Genomic DNA, 20425 nt, shown 5'->3' with positions numbered 1-20425 from the left:
GTTTAATCAAATCTAAATTCATAGAAAACAAAGCTACATGTAAGGAACTCGCCTCACAGATAATTAGAAAACTCTTTAAAATAGCTTACAACATTGAACAAAACGTGTTGAATTACCAAGAAAATCGGAAAATTAGAACTCTCGGCTGTGATAACTTGTGAAACACGTGACTTTTCTTGCTTGGAGCTTCACTTTATACTATCAGAAAAAAGAAAGCAAATTCACGTACCAAAATACGTGCTGTTTTTACTCTATAAAGTAACCCTGTAATGAGATCCAACCGTCCAGCTGCTTCCGCCCCACCCGGGCCTGCTAACACCTGTCTTACACAATTTGCATCAACAGTAGGGGCTCTCCTGGTATAACCTGTAAGGTGAGTTACACGTCCAGAGAGCCCTATTTAACAAGCTATCACATGGGTGGAAAACTAATAATAAACTATAAGAAAGTGAAACTACCGGGAAATAATTAGCTTTAGTTTTTATTATAGAAGCACTAATAACACTTCTAATAGCTGGTAAATGGTGTACTCAAAGATTGCCTATACAATTCTGCTTCTGATCAGACATTACGTATTTCTTATTTTAAATAGTAATTGTATATGCTTAATTTAGATAACCACGTTTGTACTTTGTATTTTTTGTGCTTAAACTTTCATTGAACATTCAATTTTTTCCACATTGTGGGGAATTTTTTGTTATATTTTTTATGCATTTTTGTTTGGTTTGTATACATATTTTTAGAAGTTAAAAAAAAATCAATCAAACATGTAAAATAAATAAATTGATCTATTATGGATGAGGGGAAAACTGGGGAAACACAATTGTGGTGAGTTAACACCGTAAAAAACAAACACAAACAAAAACTTAACAAGACACTAAGATACTATGAATCAAAGCAAAAATAGAAATATGAAGATGAACATGTTTTACATAAAATGTTAAATATTTGTATACAGAACACTAAAATTGGTAGGAATGCAAATTTTACAGCCAGACTTAGTAAATATTTTTTAGTTTTTAGTAAATAAATGGGTGTTTTTCTTACATTTACTATTATTATTATTATTATTATTATTATTATTATTTCTGAATGTGACACATTTGGGGAATAATCATTACCACTTTGTACTAGTCAGCAAATCTGTCCACTGCATACGGGTTTATGTGTATTGTCATGTGACCCAGACTCAGCCATCTTGTGGAAAACGAAGAGAGAGAGCCACTCAACAACACGCATACAAACCCTGAGCTGTCACAGCCACCAGAGGTAAGACAGCCAAAGTTTCATACACCAGCCAGGAATATTTATACATTTGACTTAAGTCCCATATGAAAGAGACATGTTCTTACGGCCGGGAGCTGGTTGGGGGTGCTGTTTAAGCTACCATGTTGACTTGGCCTTGCAGCATCGAGATAGAGTGTGTTGGCGTTCAGGTTAGGTCGTCCTGGATCCGGTACAGCTTCACGAAGAAACACCGCTGTGGATCCAGGCTGCTCGGGAGGGCCGCGTGCAGCTATTAGCTAGTCAGTTAGCATGCTAGCTTCTACGGTTAAATATATAAATTAACTTCCAGTACAGTGGTGCTCGTGTGAAATATATTAAACACATACAAATAATATTGAAATAATTATCAACGTATAAATACCTGTGTATGACAAACGTATACTTTTCCACCCTTGGGCTAAAGAACCTTAAGCTAACGTGCTAACACAACTGGCTCTCGTGTTGGTTGGAAAAATACATTGAGGTAACAGCATGCAGCTAAAGAGTACTTTAACTTCATGTGCGCGGCTAAGTTACAATTTATATATTATTGTACGCTCGGTTCTTATAACAAGGTGATTGACGTCAAATAAAGTTTTCTGTTGAATTGTTGAACCTATAAACTTAACTCGCTTCTCCTGACATCGCAGTGAGGGTTATTTCTGTTAACCTTTTAAAGCAACTTTCAGTGTTCAAACCGAGCGTAGCCCTTTATGGTTAACTGCAATCTGATGTTAAGCAGCTGGATTGGTCGCAATGCCTGATATCAAATAACTTTCGCTTAGGGATTGAAGTTTATATCATAAACAGGAGCAATAAAATACAAATGTATCTTCTAATTCTCTGACGAACTTTGAGCTCTTCTCAAAAGTGTATTGCTCCAATCACCGAGTTGTCTTTTACCGATTTCAACAGTTTTTGTTTCAACTTTCAACCGTTTCAGTCATGGCATGCAAAGTCTGTTGAAACAATTGATTTATGTAAACATTGCAAAATGAGCAAAACACATGTGTAACTTCCCATAGATGTTTCTAACTCATTTTGAGTTGGTCTATCAATTCTCTTTAAGTGGACAAATACACTAACTAACTTGTCCAGGATTTCATATGGCAGTAGTAAACATTTGTGCCTGCCATTTGAAGAAGCCTTTCATTGGAGTGCTTTGCTGTCAAGCTGATGTAATATATATAACTATCGTCAGTTCATGATTCTTTTTTCAAGGAGTGAAAGCTTATTTGTTTAAGATGAGGGCACCTCTGTTATCAATTGCAGGTAGTGGACCTGCATGGGAGGCGTCCTAAAATAGCAGATTGAAGTCTTAAACTGTTTATGCTCTCTTGGGATGGGCCTTATGTCTTGAACGGCTAAAATTCACTAAAATCAGTAAGCTGGTATTTAAACTGTTATCCAACTTGTCCTAATCTTAATAAAGCTTTATCTGACTTTCATGAGTTCAGGAGGACTGTTTTTGGATGCAATAACTGTTAAGTTTATTTATAATGAGAAAAATATCATTGTAAATTCCCATTCTGATAACTATCAAAATATGGTTAATGGTTATTTCGAATTATTGTAACTGTTATATAAACAAGATTAAAATCACTGTTATTTCTAAAACTTTATCTTTCACTGTTGTCTACACATGAATACGTTTGATTCCCAATCTTTGTACTTGTTAGAAATAAATTGAAGATAATCTCTTCTTTTTCTTTGCATGTTTGAAGAACGTGAAGGAAAAATGGCCGAAACCCAGACACTTAACTTTGGACCTGAATGGTAATAAAACAGACATGAATGGTTGAGCATGATGACGGTCATAATTTTTTTTGTTCTGACATGAGTAATCTTTTTGATGCTCCTGCAGCACACGTTCAGTCTTGCCCACTGCTTTCTCTTGTTTTTTTGTTGTTTTTTTGGACCATTTTGCCTAACAACGTTTTCTTTCTCTGCAAGGCTCCGTGCCCTGTCTGGAGGAGGGGGCGGCGGTGGCGGTGGAAGCAGCAATGCTGTTACTTCTCCCCCACTCTCACCTGCATTGCCAAAGTATAAACTTGCAGACTATCGTTACGGGAGAGAAGAAATGTTAGCACTTTATGTAAAGGACAACAAGGTGAGTATTTTTGCAGCATCTGTATCCGTCGTTCCATCAGTGTTGATTTACATAAAAACAAGTTAAATCCATGATGAGATGCATGTTTTCCTTAGTTTAGCATCTCTTAGAAACAAAAATGTATTTTCCTCTCTCCCAGATCCCTATAGACCTACATGATAAGGAGTTTCTACCCATATTGCAAGAAGAACCTTTGCCGCCTCTGGCACTCGTGTCTTTTACGGAGGAAGAACAGGTAGGAAAGCAATAAGAGGACTGACAAACAAACACACTCACAAAATTCTGACCAGTCACGAAATAGTTTTGCAAGAAGGTGGAGGGCGAAAAGTTTGGTTTGTGAGAAGAAGAGGTGGACGACATGAGGCAAAATTACACAATACTCTCAGCATCATTTTAAGAAAGCAATTCAGGCTTGACCTACTGTAGGCCAGTTGATAATTGGGATGCTTCAATCATGTCGACTTCTAATAATAATCAATGACGTTACCTATAATAAACTTTACTTACTTTAGCTGTTTAAGTTTCTTAAAATGCTAAAAGTTGCATTTCCTTTTCCCCAAATTTATGTGTGTGCTGAGTTTTCCCCTGGATAGCTTTTCAGAATAGATGCATGTTTGACTTATCAACTATGTGGATCTGTGTGTGTTTTGCTTTTGGCATTGTAATTATGATGTAATTAGATTTGTACGTCTGTTCATATTTAACAAATGTTACACATTTGTGTAAAAACTATTGAGTGCAAAGCTTTTACATTTTTGTGATATGTGTTGGACATTAATGTCGATTGCAAAAAGATTTTTTTTTGTGTGAGAAAAATGTATTATTTAGGTTCATTCATAAATTAGTCATAAAGGTATGAGCAAAGGATCAATCTGAAGAATTCACTGTTTGCTCCCATCTCCCCTCCCCCTCTTTATATCTGCAGAGAAATTTTTCTATGTCTGTAAACAGCGCAGCTGTACTCCGACTGACAGGGCGAGGTGGTGGGCCCATAGCTGGGGCGCCAAGAGGCCGAAGTACATCTAGAGGTAGAGGTAGGAATTGAACCAAGAACATACGCTGTGGTGTCAAACCTCTGTGAAATAAGTGACTTCAAGAGCAGATGTAAGACACATATTTCATTTGCTGAGCTGCTGATCTTGTGGGCTTCAGAGAGAAAACAACTGTAGTAGATGGTTAAGATTCCTTTTGGCAGCCCATCATTTTTCCCACACTTTGAAGCACGGGGTGTAGCAGTACCCAACTCTAGTTGTTGTGCTTACCCAGCATACCTAAACTTCAGCTGTTTGAACTCGTCAATCCCTTGAAGGACTAAACTTCCTTTTAAACACAGTGATTTTTTAATTTTCTTTTGCCACAGTTACAGGACTTAAAGCACTTTGTCTCTGTGGTTTTCAATTTGATAGCGAGGCAGCCTGTTGGTCTGTCTTAACATAACTTTAATAAATACACTGCTGACAATCAGTACTTAAGCACATGTGCTCTTGACCAATTACTAACAGTAAATTGACTTGTATAAACTAACAAGCACCACGTGTTCAGTTTTGCTCTGAAACCAAATGTGATTTTGAAGATGGAGTTTGTCACAAGCAGGAGTGGACTGGCCATCTGGTGTTTTTTTGTTTGTTTGTTTGTTTAGCTGTCAGGCTGCACTTTGGGACAGACATGGTCATTCTTACTTGATGGTTGTTTGTTGTTCAAAAAAAGGTGGTGGTGCAAAACTCACAAAAAAATGTTGGGGGTAGACCAACTTCATTCACTTGATAGGTGCTTGTTCCCTCTTTTTACAGAGTTAGTGTTCCTAAGGATATATTCATGTGTTTTGGTAACATAAGCAGCTTAAAGTTGTTGTTAGGCAAAGCATCCGGAACTTCAGCCTCACTTTACGTGTACTACGTTCATTTCCCATTCATGATAAAATACTGTCTCCTACTTTCTGCACTTTTAACTTTTAGGGCGGGGAAGAGGTGACGGAGGGTTTTACCAAAGAAGTTTTGACGACGTGGAAGGTTTTGGTCGTGGAGGGAGGGAAATCCATCGCTCTCAAAGCTGGGAAGAAAGGTATTGGAACATGATTTTCTGGTGTCAAGTGTTTGTGGCATCATCAAGCATTGTTTTGACCAATACAAATGTGCAGTGAGATTTGTTTTTGACTGGTCTGCTCCTTTTTAGTGATGACTTTTTTTCCACCAGGGGAGATAGAAGATTTGAAAAGCCAGGTCGAAAAGACCCAGGTTGGTCTAACATTTTGTAGCTCAAATAATCAATGTGTGTGTATCTTGGCATACAAACTGCTTCACCAACTCGTTTTTCTCTTTGCACGTATCAGAAGCTGCTCCTGGACATTTTCAGATCAATCACAGTAAGTGCTCTTCACAGAAATTAAAGTTGTTCACTGGAAATTTTGGGGGAAATTACACGTTGCCTATTGTTTAGTTGTTTATATTATGATTCCTGTTTCATTTCTGCCTGGTCGTTTTACAGCCCGACCGGGCACCTATGAGGACGGAGGGACGGGTCTACCCAGGAAGCACGAGTTTACGCGTTCAGAGAGTGAGAACTGGCGTACTACTCGTGACGATCAGAACGGTGAGGATGATGAGGGGGGCTGGCGCCTGGCAGGTTCTCGTCGGGACAATGACCGGTGGTGTCTCCCGAGCCCAGGTGGGCCCTGCAGGAGCCACATCACCTATACATTTATCTTAGATGAATCATCTTTGATAAATGCATTGGTGTATTATGATTTTATGGCCCTGGGCTTATCATTGGGTGAAAAGTACACTTTTGTCAAAGATTATAAACTTGCATGAAAACTGAGTTTTTGAATATCTTTTTGAAAGTGTAACTTTCAAAAGTGGAATAATATTCCACTACTAACATAAAATAAAAGTAACCAGCAGAGTTACTTTTCACTGTGAATGAGAACTGATAAGGATTTAGCTATACAGATTCAATAGGCATTCTCACTCCAGTTCTCTGATGATTCTCTAAGTGCCTCTCTTTAAGTTAGGAAAATAAAATCTTAAATTAAAATATGTGCCATTTTGTATTTGATTAGAAAAGCCTGCCTCAAAAAATAAAAAAAAATAAGAATGAGCATTTTAACATGAAATGCAACTACTTGCACAATGTGGTTTTTGTGCAGACAAATTTACACATTAGCCTCGTCACGAAGGATTTTTTTTAAGACTTAACTGTGAAAAACACTCTGAGATGTTATTTATTATTGTACTTTGCTGAAGAGATAGCTAAAAGTGAGCGAGAGCTTACCTCTGTTCCAGTTCTTGCCATGGAAAAATATCTGTAGTTATCACCAAGATTTGGTTGCCCTTACATTATCACAAAATGCTCACAGCATATGGAGGAAACCCTCCAGTTTTATTAACTTTATTTTAGTTTAAACATATGATTGGTAGTTGTTTTTTTGTTTTATTTTGATTGCATTACATTTTTCCTAGATGGGCCTCGGTCTGCAGGGTGGCGGGAATATCCAGACCAACGTCGGCGCTTCCCATTTGACGCCAGAGAAGAGGAGCGCGGCTACAGGAGACCAAGGTCAGGCAGTGGCAGCCTGGAGGACGAGCGAGACAGCTTACCAGAGTGGTGTCTGGAGGACGCAGATGAAGAAGCTGGGACGTTTGATTCCTCAGGAGCTTTCCTTTCTCTAAAGGTAAGATATGAAAAACAGTTAAATATTTACTTCCTGTCATTTCACATTTGAAAATAAATTGTCAGCATTGAGGTTTCTGGGATAATGCTGGTGTCAACTTTTGTTTAAATATTCTGTCTTTTGCTATCAGAAAGCGTCAAAGGAACCAATCCCAGAAGAAGCAGAGCTCGACTTCAGACCTTTGGAAGAGTGTGACGAAGGTCTGGAGGAGGAAGATATTTTACCCAGGGAGACCAAAGAGACAGAGAAAGAAGCCAAAAGAGAACCTGATCGAAAAGGTCAGTAAAATAATCATCACTTTAGATTTAGTTTTGCTTTTACATAAACCGGTGCATCTAAATAGAAATAAGCAAGAAATTCATTTATTTTGAAATGAAGTCTGTCTTTAAAACAAAATTTATCTTCTGATGCTACAATTTGTTCTTATAAAAAACATCTGTCATCTTTAAGGAGGGTCTGAATTGTTTTGATTTGAAAAACTTAAACCAGAAGTTTAAAGGGTGAGAGAACAAAAAGCTGCTCTTTTGAGCTGACTCAAGTCGACCCTCCCGGTGTTGTTAAAAAGCTTACAGAGCGTCTCTGTTGATGGAAGAAAAAATAAGCCAACTTCTCCACCTTGCCTCTTGTCTGCTCCGATATCTTTTATCTGAGCGAAACGAGAGCCTTTTTTCTGCCGCCGTTTGTCTTTTTGGGCCAAAACAAAAGTTTAAAATAACTGAAATGGAAAACGGATTCATTCATTTTTGTGAATTTGTGCTTCTTTTAATCGTTTCAGACTTAGCCAGAATGTCAGAAGACGGTCCGTCTCTTGGTCCAGCCGTGGCTTCAGCAGTCTCAGAGTCGCAGCCCCCTCCTCAGAATTTGTCTCCAAACCATCCCAGCAGAACCGACGAGACCGAACGACCAGCTGAGCGCCACCCGCCCCTGGAGCTCCCACCGGAGCCCTGCAAAGCACCGCTTCGTATTCCCATGTCTAGTAGCATCCTGGAGTCGCATGCCATGGCCCACATTTCCACCACCCTGCCTGGTGGGACTTTATTTCCTATCGAAAATAAGCTGTTTGGTTGCAAGACTTAGTAGGCCCCCTGCAACTGACACTTTCTGCTTATGTCTGTTTCATGCAGAGGTTTCTGCTCCGTCATCCACTGTACATCTACCACAGCAAAAACCCATTGAAATCCCTGTGGCAATAAACAATGCTTTACCCTACCCAAATATAATAGCACCTATGAGCAGACTCACCACGGTGACGCATGACACTGATGAAGATGAGGGTCTGAAACACTTTGAGCAAGTAAGTTTCCACAAATTCTGCTGGAAGTTGTCATCAAATACTGTTCTGAATAATGTCACACTACAGCTGTGTATATTTTTGGCTGAGTTAAAAATGATATTCTTTTCTAGGAGGCAGAAAAGATGGTAGCATACCTCCAGGACAGCGGGGTGGATGATGACAGACTTGCAGCAAAGACTTCAGAGAAGCCTAAGCCTGCGGGCCTGCCACTTACCCACGAAGCCGCTCTCAAGTGGTTTTACAAAGATCCACAGGGGGAGATACAAGGTGAGAAGGCAGGGAGATCAATGTGCTGTACATTTCAACGTCACATTCTTTCTCGCAACATGTCTCATTTGGACCCCCGCCTCACTTTTACATCCTCAGGTCCGTTCAGCAATCACGAGATGTCTGACTGGTTTCAGGCTGGTTACTTCACCATGTCTCTGTTGGTCAAAAGAGGCTGCGATGAAGTGTTCCAACCTTTGGGAGAGATGATGAAGATTTGGGGGAGGGTGCCCTTTACTCCAGGCCCCGCACCGCCACCACTACAAGTAGGAACCCCTTCAAAATCCAAGTGACTCTCTAATGTTTTACAACGTTTGGGAAGTGATAACTTGAAGCCTGAGTTACAGCACGCAGAAATAAAGGATCAAATCAGCTGTTTTTCTCGAAAAGTCAAGCTGAGAGGAAATTTTCATTACCAACTTGGGAGCCAAATATAGATTATTTGCTTGATTTCTCGTCAGGCATTATTAGCTGCTTTGTTCAAAAATATTTGACCTTTTCATTCTGCCAGCTATTCTTAGCCACGATTGAATTGACTTGAAATGTTTTCTATCGTTTCTTCCTAATGCTGATAAATACGAATGCTCTCTGCAGCTCCTCTGGATTTTATAAATGTTTACAAATGAAGGCTTGATAATATCTTGTAAACTAATATTTTATGCATCGCTGTCAGAGGCTGTTATGCTTCTTAGAACTCCAGAACGAACAATGGGTAGTTTCAACATAGAGCTTTTTGGGGAACAAGAGTTTCCAGGAACTTAATTATGCAGCTCTGTGGTGAGTCTAATGTTAAACCAGTTTGATTTGCTTGAAGGCTTTTCAGGTTTCGTTTTCTTTACTAGTACCAGACAGTGACCTGTAGATGGCATTAGAGTACACTCAATTTCCCAATATATTTTTTATGAAGCAAAATTGTTTTGAATTGACTGTTGTCCCATGATGTTTTTAAAGGTGTTTGGTTAACATTTTTTCTTAGCTTGAGAGTTTGAAATGTTTCCTGAACATGTAATATTGATGGTAGAAATTAAAACAATGTAGTTTAATCTTCACATAAGGCCTTTGCTCTGATCTCAATCCGAGCATGCAACATTTTAGGCTTTCTAAGGAACATGTTAGGATTGCAAATAAGTCATTTATTTGATTTATTTATTTATTTGACACTGCTGTGATCCGTTCTTATTTTATTCTTCTCTGTGTTCCAGGCTGATGGTGACCAGGAGAGGTTAAAGAGACAGCAGGAGCTCACTGCTCTCAACCTTTACCAGCTGCAGCAGCTGCAATATCAATACCTCCTCAGGTATGTTAGACTCTCTCTGCAAGCAAGCAAATTTTTTGTGTTGCCTTTCTCCACACAAGCATCTGTATTTTATTTTAAACCATACAAACTATAGACCAGTGTGTGAAACAGAGAGGGTTCCCAGTTATTGAGTAGGTTAAGTGAATAGATTAACAATGAGCATAGTACCTGTTAGGCCTTGTCTTGCTTTAATTATAGGCACATGCTTGTCATGTCCCTCCTGCTTCCAAGCTCTCAACTACACAAGCCAAATGAAGCTTGTCTCTGGATTAGAACTTGCTCACCATAATGTAGTTGAATCCTTTACCATCACATGTTAAGTTATTCAGTTCCTGACTTTGTTTCCTCTTTCTCTTTGTCTCTTGTTTTGCTCCTGAACAGGCAACAGTATGCCCAGGCGTTGGCCCAGCAGAAAACTTTAGTGCTCAACTCAGCTCCTCTCCAACAGCAGCAGCAGCACCAACAGCAGATCAACATGCTTCTGCAGCAATACCAGGCTCTAAAGATAAGGTTGGGAGCAATTAGTTAAAAAAAATAAAATAAAATTTTGGCAACACTTTGAAGGGGTGTAAAAAGTTGCATTAAAAGTGTCAACTTTGCATTATAAGTGTCATTTACCAAATTACACTTCATGACAGCAGAAGATTCCATCATGTTTATGTCAGTCTTATGCAGACCCCTTCAAATAAAGTGCTACCAACATTTTCAATTCCCTTGCTCTAAGTCCATATTTAACTTATGTTCGTCTGTTTGATATCTGGAAAACATAACATTGCGATGGTGTTAAATATCATATAATCTATAGTATAGATTATGTTTAGCCTACATTTTTCTCCTCACTTTCTTTCTTTTTAATCATCACAACACCTTCACCGTTCTCCTGCGCTTTCTGATCTCACTCAATAAGACTTATATCAAGTGTTTGTGTAAAGAATCGTTAATATATGTGCTCAAATGCAAAATTTTATTTAACACACAAACCCTGAAATACTGTAGCCTACTAAGTCTTGCAACCAAACAGCCGTCTGTAATTGCAATATTTCACACGTTGACATTAAGATAACAGTCGGGATTTACATGTCTGGCACAATTTTCAATAGTGGTGTATTAATTTCCTCTTTTGTTGTCTGTGTTTCTGTAGTGCTTCTGACAGTCTTCTACCTCCTGTTACCCGATCCCTGCCAGTCCCTGACTCGGGTTCGGTGTGGGAAATGCAGAATCCCTCTTCTCAGGCCTCCTGCACACCAAACCTTCAACAGGCTGCTACAAGCAGTGAGTTTCTGCTTTTGGCGTTTGGCTGCATTTGCTGTTGCAGAAACAAATCAGTTACACAGATAATTTTTTTATTACTTGCACACAGCATGGGAAGGCAGCAGTGTATGGGATTTGCCTATAGACTCAGTGGCACAAGCTCCAACTATTGAGCAGATGCAGCAGTTTGAGAAGGCAAGGTCTGCAAAGGTAAGCATCACCTCATCAGACTTTAGTTGTTCTTTCTGGCATTTAAAGATTCCCCATTGTTAAATTTAGGCCAACGTGGTTTTTCCCCAGATGTACTATTTTGGAATATGAAATAACACAAATGTACATTTCACAACTTCTTTACTCAATATGTTCCAGATATCGTTTTCCTACACAAAGGCGTAGATAATTCTGCTGACTCTAAATAAGAGCTGCTAGCCGATGTTTGTCAATGGCCCTGATTTGTCAAAACGTGCTGCATTATTATCGTTTGTAATCTGAGTGTGCGTTGCATCAAGAGGTCTCAGATCGTGGATACAGGTTTATGTTGAAGTGGACCTTTGGAGGTACAGACAGAATGGAGTCGTTTCAGAGTATTCGTTCACTCTTGAGCAAAATGACGTTAAGCAGCGGAATATTTCTTACATTATTACAGAGCTAGCTTAAATGTGCCTTAAGGAAAGCAAAGTTCTGCTATTACAGAATCTCAAATTTAACGGGAGACTTGGACAGAAAGTTGTCTGTTGTCTGCCTGCCTACTTATCAGAGATGACGGGATATTTAAAAGCAAAACTACTTTTACACTGTACAGCAGTGACTCGGCTCAAGGTTTCTCACAAAAATCGCTGATGTGTTTAAAATGATATACAATAGAAATCTGGACAGGAGCAAGGTTTCAGCTTATGTGTGTGCATGCACACAAGAACAAGTGATTATTTGATCAAGCTGATTTTTTTTTTATTTTGCTAATAATAGGTGAATATTAAGTGTATTTCTCTTACAGCTAGTCATTGTGAAGTAGTTATTTAGAAAGGGACAATGTATAAACATAAATGTCACCACAAGCCAAAATCTGGAAGCACTTTTTAAAGAGGGAAGCTCGTTGCTCCAAAACCATAACAATGCAGCTGCTCTCCATGCCGGGGTTTTCCGTGCCTTTTCGGTTCCTTTCATTGTACCATTGGTGTCCAATGAATTCACATATGGACCAATGGTGATCTAAGGGTCTGCCTTGGATCACGTGCACCAAGTCTTTGGTTTATCAGTCCTTTCAGGATATTGCAATGTTTTTTTTTGTTTTTTTTGGGGGGGTTTTCTGCAGCCTAAAATGGCTGATTTCGCAGCACCTGTTTTTCAAAAGGTTGCATCAAATTTCTTTTGAAGCTTTATTTTTGCCATAAATCTGGTCTTGCAAAAAAAGTTGAATTGCTGCACATAACCTTCCCAAAGAAGACAAGATTTGAAAGTGCAAAACATTAACTATGTTAAGTGCAAAAGAAGACTTCAATATCGGTCATTCAAGTTATCATAGACTGTAGACACAATATAAACAAACCCTACAGAACATCTTTAGAATGTTAGGCAAAAAAGGGCAAATGTTACCATTTGGTATCACACATTTAACTCCCTGTCATGAAACAGGAAGTTAACTTAAAAGGGGGCTAAGAGGACTGGTAAAACAATTAATGGAATTGCAGAAAACGTTGGTCAGATTTGGAGAAAAGTTGTGATGGCATGGGAAATTTGAAAGTCTACACAAAATATGTGAATGTTTAGTTAATTTACTTTAAAAGTTGCGATTGCACCTTCCTAGAGGGATTGGTGTATGGCCAACAGAGAAGGTGTTGATCATCACCTTCGATATAATCTACTCAAATGTTTTAATGATCTTTGATCGTACCGATGTTTAACTTATGTTCAAATACATAGTTGGAGCTGGAGAGACGGGAGGCAGAGTTAAGAGCAAAACGGGAGGAAGAAGAAAGGAAACGTTTGGAAGAGGCTCTCAGGGCTCGACAGGAGGAGGAAAGGAAGCGGTTGGAAGAAGAGGAACTGGCTCGGCAAAAACAGGTGGCGCAATTTAACCGTCTATTCAAATTGAGAAAAGTCTGGGAGTAACTTTTTTTAATGGCTCTGACTTAATATTGGATCTTTAGGAAGAGGCGCTGAGGCTACAAAGAGAACAAGAGGAGGCACAACGCAGGCAAAAAGAAGAGGAGGAGAGGAAGGCGCAGGAGGAAGCTCTCCGAAGATTGGAGGAAAGACGGCGGGAAGAAGAGGAGAAAAAGAAACGGGAAGAGTTCCTTCGGAAACAGGTAAATAAATAAATTCTCAAAGCAGTGATTTCCATAAAAATGCTTCAATAAACGCAATTCTCTCTTCTTCATCAGGAAGAGGAGCGCAGAAAGCAAGAAGAACTGGAGGCGTTGAGAAGGCGCGAGGAGGAGAAGAGGCGAGCGGAGGAGGAGGCCGCCGCCACTGCTGCAGCTCTTGCACAGCAACAGGAGGAGCAAAAAAGAAGAGAGCAGGAGGCCCAAAGACAGCAGGAGCTGCAGAGACAGAGGCAGCAGCAACAAGAGGCCCTCAGAAGACTGCAGCAGCAGCAGCAACAGCAGCAGCAGCTCGCACAGATGAAGGTAAGGACTCATTGCCAACATTAGGTGTTAAAAACTGGACAAAATGGTCCCAAATGTTGAGAAAACTTTTTGTCCTGGTTTGCAGCTTCCATCATCTTCTAAGTGGGGACAGCAGTCAGCCAACCACAACCACACACAAAATGCCTTGTCACTGGCCGAGATCCAGAAACTAGAGGAGGAGCGAGAACGACAGGCATGCGAGGAGGTAAGACCCACGATGATATTACACTCTACCTCCTTTTTTTTTGTAATTCTCTACATTTTTAGCCTGAAATGAATATGTTACCTTTAGCTAACACTCTCAAAACAAACCGTTGTGTTTTTTGCTTCGTTTCTCCCAGTCAGAGAGATTACTGATAAACAGCTCAGTGTAATACAGGTAAAGAAAGGTGGAAGCGCATTGGATCAAAATATGAGTAATATATTCATGAGGAATGCAACACTATTGAGATTTGGGCTGATATTTGCATTGCTGTTACGTATAGTAATACAATCTTTTGAGACCATGAAAAAGGACCACCCAGCTGATATTGCTTATCTGCTTTAGTCAAACTCCCCACTTGTCTTCGCTGCGTCACTATTGTTGACTTATGACCAAACAAATATCTTCTTCCCTCCTCAAATGGCAACAAAATGGAAATGAAACATTGGGTATTAATTTCAGTCATGGGACTGAAAATATGAGGCTTATTATGATGCGTCTCTCCGGCTACTGAGGGAAAAGATTATTTATAGTTCCATTTCAAGAAGACTTTGATAAAGTAATCTGTGGCACACTTGTGGTGTTTTACATATGAAACTACATAGATGTAGTTTCCTAATGACTTCACCACCCAAGCTCTTTTTCCTCTGAAACTTTTTATTCTGCTTTATGTGTCACCAAGTATCTCACCGGCACAGAGAACCAGAATGCATTGTACTTAAATAATTAGCTACCATGTGGACCAGGTAGCTCCACATGTCATATGTGTTGCTCACATAAATATCACGGCAACAATTAATTTAGGATTTGTTTTTTGTGGAGCCATATTCAAAATTCAAAGTTTTCACTGTTGTCGGGCACAAAGTTCAAAGCACAGATTTAGAAAAGTCAGGAATTACCTAAAAATCTCTCTGTGCGATGCATTACTTTTGAAATTATGATATTGAAGTGTGATTAAACGTTTATTGATCTGTAAAAAGCCCGACCTGCTGATTCTGATTTTTTTTTTTTTTTTTTTTTTTTGTCTGAAATGTTGCGAAAATTTAGCAAGACAGTCATTGATTGAGTTGGTAACAGTGGGGCGACTATCATTAGCAGGAAACGTGCCGACATGAGAGGCTGTGCTGCACAAAAAGCTGATCACCAGGTTTACTTGAATCAGAAACTCGCTGTGATCATCTCAGTCTGTGGTAGCACAGTGACATCTCAATTTCTCGAGTAATAAATTAATTTCATGTGTGACCTATCCTTGCTAAAAACACTTTTGTTGTCTTCTCACCCTTACAGCAGCGACGTCAGCAGCAAGAGCTCCTGAAGCAGCAGCAACAGCAGGCGCTACAACAAGCCCAGCAGTCGCATGCCAAGCTCTCTGGTTGGGGCAATGTAGCCAAGCAACCCGTTATCACCAAGTCGTTGCTGGAGATTCAGAGGGAGGAGGCCCAGCAGATGAAGCAGCGGAAGGAGCAGCCACACCAACAACATCCCACCGTCACCCAGCAGACCCGAACTCAAAACAGAACCGTATGTAACACAGTAGGTTACACCAAGCTTCAGTTAGTGACGTCGTCAGTGCCTCTTTCTGTGCTGAGGTCAAGTATTAAATTGATCTCTCCATGTATGTTTCAACACACTGACATTGCAGTCAAAGGTCTGTGATCATCAATCAATTTTGTTTAGATAATAATGGGGCTGTCATAATCACAAAAAATGTTATTTGTTATTATTTTGACCTAAGAGCCTCTTTCCAACAGAGGCTCTTAAGTCTCGCTTGTTGTTCGTCGCAAAACGAGCGATGAACAACAGCGAAAGAGAAGTTTTCTACAACCACAGACGGCACCAAAAGTATTACATTTTTCAACTTTCTCATGTTGCATCATTAGTCCGTGTATGCACATCTACATGTAGAAGCTCAAAATTTCACATGCACGATTTGCACCGGTCACTCGGCTGGATGAGGATAAGCGGCTGTTGCCTTAACGTATGAGGAAATGAATGGAGAGGAAGAAAATGACTTCATTTAAACCTACTTGAATATAAAAGCCTTCAACAATGAGAATCTTCAGACATGCTTTGTCTGCAGACAAGGCATGAAACGTTTTTAGAAAATATGCATACAGTGAGTGGAGGTTTTTGGTATAGGATGAGTCGTTGTGCAGGGTGGCATCAAAAAGGGGCAAAGCACCTAGAAACTAGAACATTAAATGTACCTTATCTGTCAGTTGTACCCTGAACAAGTTTGCTACTACTTGTATGCATGTGTAGTGAAGTTAGTTTTCTGCTGTTGAGTACTAGGAATCTACATCACCTGCTTTCTGCAGCCAAAAAAAATCCATATAGTTTCTTGCATTTTAATTGGTTGGAATGCGACAAGAGGGGCTTGCACAACTGCGAGCACACTTGTATTTCAAGTTTACAAAGTTACTCATAGTGATTAATCACAGTCCCAAAGTGTGATTAATCTGACAAAAGTTTTTAATCGATTGATAGCGGTAGTTATTATTTCATGCTATTTGTCATGACTTCACTTGTTCAAGCTTTGAAGTAGCAGTTAATGGAAATTGGATTTCCCTGTAATTTTCTCCAGCAGATTAAAATCATCGGTGTTTGTTGCTTCACACTTGGTGCATGTCTCCATGTAGCAGTTTGTGGTGTTTGTCAGACGGAAAGAGCATGAAGGTTGTTTAAATATGAACATGGAGGTCATTATTTTTGCCAAATGATGCACAGAAATCCAAAGATAACTCATAACCTCTCACCTCTGAAGTCAGACATTGTTATAGTTAGAATTGTGTTCGAGAGCCACTTCACGCATAGGTTTGTCTTCTGCAGCCAGTTGTTGAATGCAGGCAGATTATATCATCCGTTTCTCAAGATTAGAACTCTGAAGCCGTGCGCCTCAGATAAAGGTGTAAAAATAAAAAAGGTATGCTCCACAGTTGAATGTTTTTTTTTTTCTCTCAGCATATTGTGCACCAGGGTCAACCCAAGGGTTGAGTTTAAATGTAAGTTAGTCAGGTTTTAAGCTGAAAATTCTCAGGATTTTTAGTGCAGCAAAATAGATTATTTGGCACTTACAGTATAGGATCCAACTTATTCAGACCTTTCTTTAAAATGTAAAGAAAAAATATGAAAATATTTCAAAGGTTTATTGCTGGTGACTTTGCACGTTTCTAAAAAGAGTGGCTCTGGCAACCATCAACTCCTGCTCCTAGCCTCAGACAACTTTGTGAAAATATGACATGAAACGTGAGACTCATGTTGAAAAATCATTGTTGACCTTAAAGCACCATGTGTCTCCTCACAGACATCACTGAGTAACTCGGTTTGGGGGTCTGTTAATACCAGCACCAACTGGGGCTCCGACTCCAGCAGCATCTGGGGCGACACCCACAACTCAAACATGGGCTTCTGGGATGAGGCCATAAAGGAGGCCGTCCAGCAGCCTCCCCCGACCAAAAAAGGCAACACCCAGAAGAACAACAAAGGCAACGCCAACCTCAGGTACTTGTTTAGGATGCCAAATTAAAACATTGTCTTAGTCAGAGCTCGTGGTGGGAAAGCATGACTGATTATTTGAAAGATATGAGTAATACACACTTCTAACAGTGACGGTTAATATGACAGTAACCCGATGTTCTTTTGTCCTCTCCATTAAGTAACTCTTTGAGTGGGCGAGCCAGTAAGAAGGTTGACGAGGAGGAGAAGCTGCTGAAGTTGTTCCAGGGTGTCAGCAAGAGCCAGCAGGACACATTTATGCAGTGGTGTGAGCAAACCCTGCACTCGCTCAACACAGCCAACAATCTGGATGGTAAACCCCAATTTCTTTCTTTCAGGAAACGGCTCCAGCCACACCTGATGATGCACCTTCTCCTGGTGGCCTGAGTGACGTATAATTGTGCCATTTGTCTTCCTGCCAGTTCCAACGTTTGCATGCTTCCTGAAGGAATTGGATTCTCCTTATGAGGTGCATGACTACGTCAGGGCCTATTTGGGGGACACTCCTGAGTCCAAGGACTTTGCCAAGCAGTTCCTAGAACGTCGTGCCAAACAGAACGCTAATCAACAGAAACAGTTGCTGCCGAAGCAACAGCAAGCCAAGCCGCAGCAGCAGGTAGAAAGGCCTAAACATTTCTTTTCTTAATGATCCAATAACCCAAAAGTTTCATTTTGTCTTTTGGCTTCGAGTACCAGATGAATTGTCTTATAATCAGGTCGAAATCTGACGTAATCAGACGTCTTTGTCTGAGAATAGTTACTCATTCAGGGTGACACATTTCAAAGGACTAAAGCGGCTGTGTTCAGCTAAAATAAGCATTGCATGCAAATTTTTTATTTATTTATTTATTTATTTTGCAATGCATCATTATGAAAAAGCTAAATAAGTAATTCAGATTAATAGATTATTGTTTTTCAGTCCTGAACAGTTTTGTTGTTGTTTTTTTTATTGTTTTAAAATCTGACTCCTACTAGATGTTTTTTATTTTTTTACTTTTTTAAATTATTTTGGAAAAAGCAACAAACTAGTTAGCAAGAGGGAGACTTAATAGGAGACATTTAAAGAACTGTCATACATCTTGATCCGTTTTTCTCACTTTAATATGAACTTTACGCATTTTTTTTCCAGTCTGGTTGAGTTGCAGCAGAACTGGAAAATGTTCTATATCTTAAGGAGTCTCAACCTGAACATTTTTCAGACCCATATAGCTGATATTTTGTACATACTGTTTCTCACATGTGGGAACGTCCAAATGACAGGAAACTGAAATACCAACTAAACCCAATATTTTAATATAAGCTTTGTTATGGAAAAAAATAATTTATCCAAACAAGATGGAAGATTTGAGCTCCAATACAGTCGTCCAGGTCAAAGTCCAAAGCTAATCAGAAAGAGTTGGCACATTTATTTAACATTAAGTGTTGACAAGTGATTGTTTAGTGAGAGGTGGACATCTGACTGAATTAAGCAAAAGTTAAGGAGGTTGAATTTGTAATTTTAAGGCACCTGCAGGGTAATGATTGGGATCTCGTTAGTCTGATTTTCTGTTTCTGCTCAAGGACTCTGTGTGGGGTGGAATGGGATCTTCAGCCATCTACCAATCCAACCATACAAGTGGCCAGCAGCAACGATTTGAGACGGTCACCTCAGGGAAGAAGAAAAAGAAGCAGAAAATGGTCCGAGCAGACCCAAGCCTTTTAGGTGAGTTCAAACGTCCAGATATTAAATTAGTAAAGCATCTCGGTTTTATTGCCATTGTGTGCTAAGTCTTCTGTTCTTTTTTTTTTCTTCCTTTTTTTTCCGAATGTTAGGTTTTTCTGTGAATGCGTCATCTGAGAGGTTGAATATGGGGGAAATCGAAACCTTGGAGGACTGAAAAGGGACTGCAGCCGAGCAAATCCCAGTGACTGTATCCAGTTTGAACAGCAGCTGTTTTACCTAAACCCCCAGCCCTCCTGATTTTCAAAATGTTTTTTTGTTATTATTGTTTCCCATCAATCATTTTCTCCATTACAATTATTTTTTTTTTTGTTTATTTGTTTTCCGCTGTCTTGCAAACTGACCTATAGCTGGAGCAAACTGGTGAATGAACCGACTGCCAGGCCCAATCGGCACTCTTCAGAGTTGTTGATCTCTTTTGGCTTCAGTTTGATTTGGAAACGCTTCCCACAAAAACTCAGAGATGACAAATTTGGCCTCTATAGTATGTGGATTTTGTTTTAGGAGTGGATATTTGGGTTTCATAATATGTTAAAGGATAGAAAAAATACTTTTGTTTTATTTATTAAAAGCCCCACTTCACCCCCTCCCCCTGCCCACTCTCTCCTCTTCCCTCATTTGTTCGGCTGGTTGTTCATGGATACTAACGGCAAAGTAGAGCCCAAGGATTCATGCCCACTTATGTCCTGTTTTAAGGACATGTTCAAAAGTTCCAACTAGTTATCTATTTCTTGTAAAATACTAGGCTGTTAAAAGAATAAACTTTCAATTCTGCATCTGTATTATAATATATGAGAAGGATCTGCTGGAGTCATACTTTTTTATTGCAGTATAGAATAATAAAACAGTCTTATGTTTGGACTGTTCACATCTGTGTCTGAACGATTCAGTGAAACCACAAAATGTGCATATCACCTCACTACAATACATGACTTTTATAAGGAAAATGGGAATAAATGTCTCACTACTGGTAATTATACACAGATAATGTTACAAGTTATTTCGGTCTCATTAAAAATAAGCATAATTCATTGCTCTCAACTTTAAAAATCTGTCTGAAGTTTTAAGTTCTCCTCGGTAGGGGGCCTAATTGCAAACCTCATGAAAGAAAAAAAATTATACATTTTATGGGTATATTAAAAATACTTAATAAACCATTAGTTATTAAAACGAATGCAATTAAGCAGGAAAACATCAAAGTCGCGCCTGGAGAAAATTTGAAAGAT

At 39.4% G+C, this 20425-nt stretch overlaps 1 protein-coding gene across 6 annotated transcripts; it reads left to right on the top strand.

Moving 5' to 3' along the window:
* Positions 1-355: 355 nt before the first annotated feature.
* LOC103130361 (PERQ amino acid-rich with GYF domain-containing protein 2-like) lies at positions 356-20069 on the top strand. 6 transcript variants are annotated; one of them, XM_007541742.2, is made up of 30 exons: positions 357-373; positions 1188-1269; positions 2991-3042; positions 3220-3376; positions 3516-3611; positions 4302-4410; positions 5332-5437; positions 5570-5610; positions 5706-5738; positions 5861-5965; positions 6835-7046; positions 7177-7324; positions 7822-8073; positions 8171-8340; positions 8451-8607; positions 8707-8873; positions 9810-9904; positions 10286-10414; positions 11046-11176; positions 11265-11365; positions 13076-13216; positions 13303-13461; positions 13537-13782; positions 13868-13987; positions 15272-15505; positions 17289-17485; positions 17641-17792; positions 17902-18095; positions 19040-19181; positions 19292-20069. In XM_007541742.2, exons 3-30 carry the CDS (start codon positions 3005-3007, stop codon positions 19354-19356), a joined length of 3897 nt encoding a protein of 1298 aa, XP_007541804.1. In that variant the 5' UTR covers positions 357-373; positions 1188-1269; positions 2991-3004; the 3' UTR covers positions 19357-20069. The 6 variants fall into 6 exon arrangements, with proteins under 6 accessions (XP_016521348.1, XP_007541804.1, XP_016521347.1 ...); XM_016665861.1 differs by having other exon boundaries at positions 19037-19181; XM_016665860.1 differs by having other exon boundaries at positions 5549-5610; positions 6853-7046; positions 19037-19181.
* Positions 20070-20425: the final 356 nt, after the last annotated feature.

Source organism: Poecilia formosa, unplaced genomic scaffold, assembly GCF_000485575.1.
Source record: "Poecilia formosa unplaced genomic scaffold, Poecilia_formosa-5.1.2 Scaffold627, whole genome shotgun sequence".
Classification (NCBI taxonomy): domain Eukaryota; kingdom Metazoa; phylum Chordata; class Actinopteri; order Cyprinodontiformes; family Poeciliidae; genus Poecilia; species Poecilia formosa.
The sequence above is the reverse complement of the archived record's forward strand: the minus strand, read 5'-3'. Positions and strand labels throughout refer to the sequence as shown.

What these genes read in the sequence shown, in the direction of transcription:
- LOC103130361 (XM_016665859.1), top strand. Translation starts at nt 3,005, where the DNA reads ATGGCCGAAACCCAGACACTTAACTTTGGACCTGAATG. An exon ending in GCCAGGTCGAAAAGACCCAG is followed by an intron (nt 5,611 to 5,705) that starts GTTGGTCTAACA and finishes TGCACGTATCAG; the next exon opens with AAGCTGCTCCTGGACATTTT. An exon ending in AAAGGCAACGCCAACCTCAG is followed by an intron (nt 17,486 to 17,640) that starts GTACTTGTTTAG and finishes CTCTCCATTAAG; the next exon opens with TAACTCTTTGAGTGGGCGAG.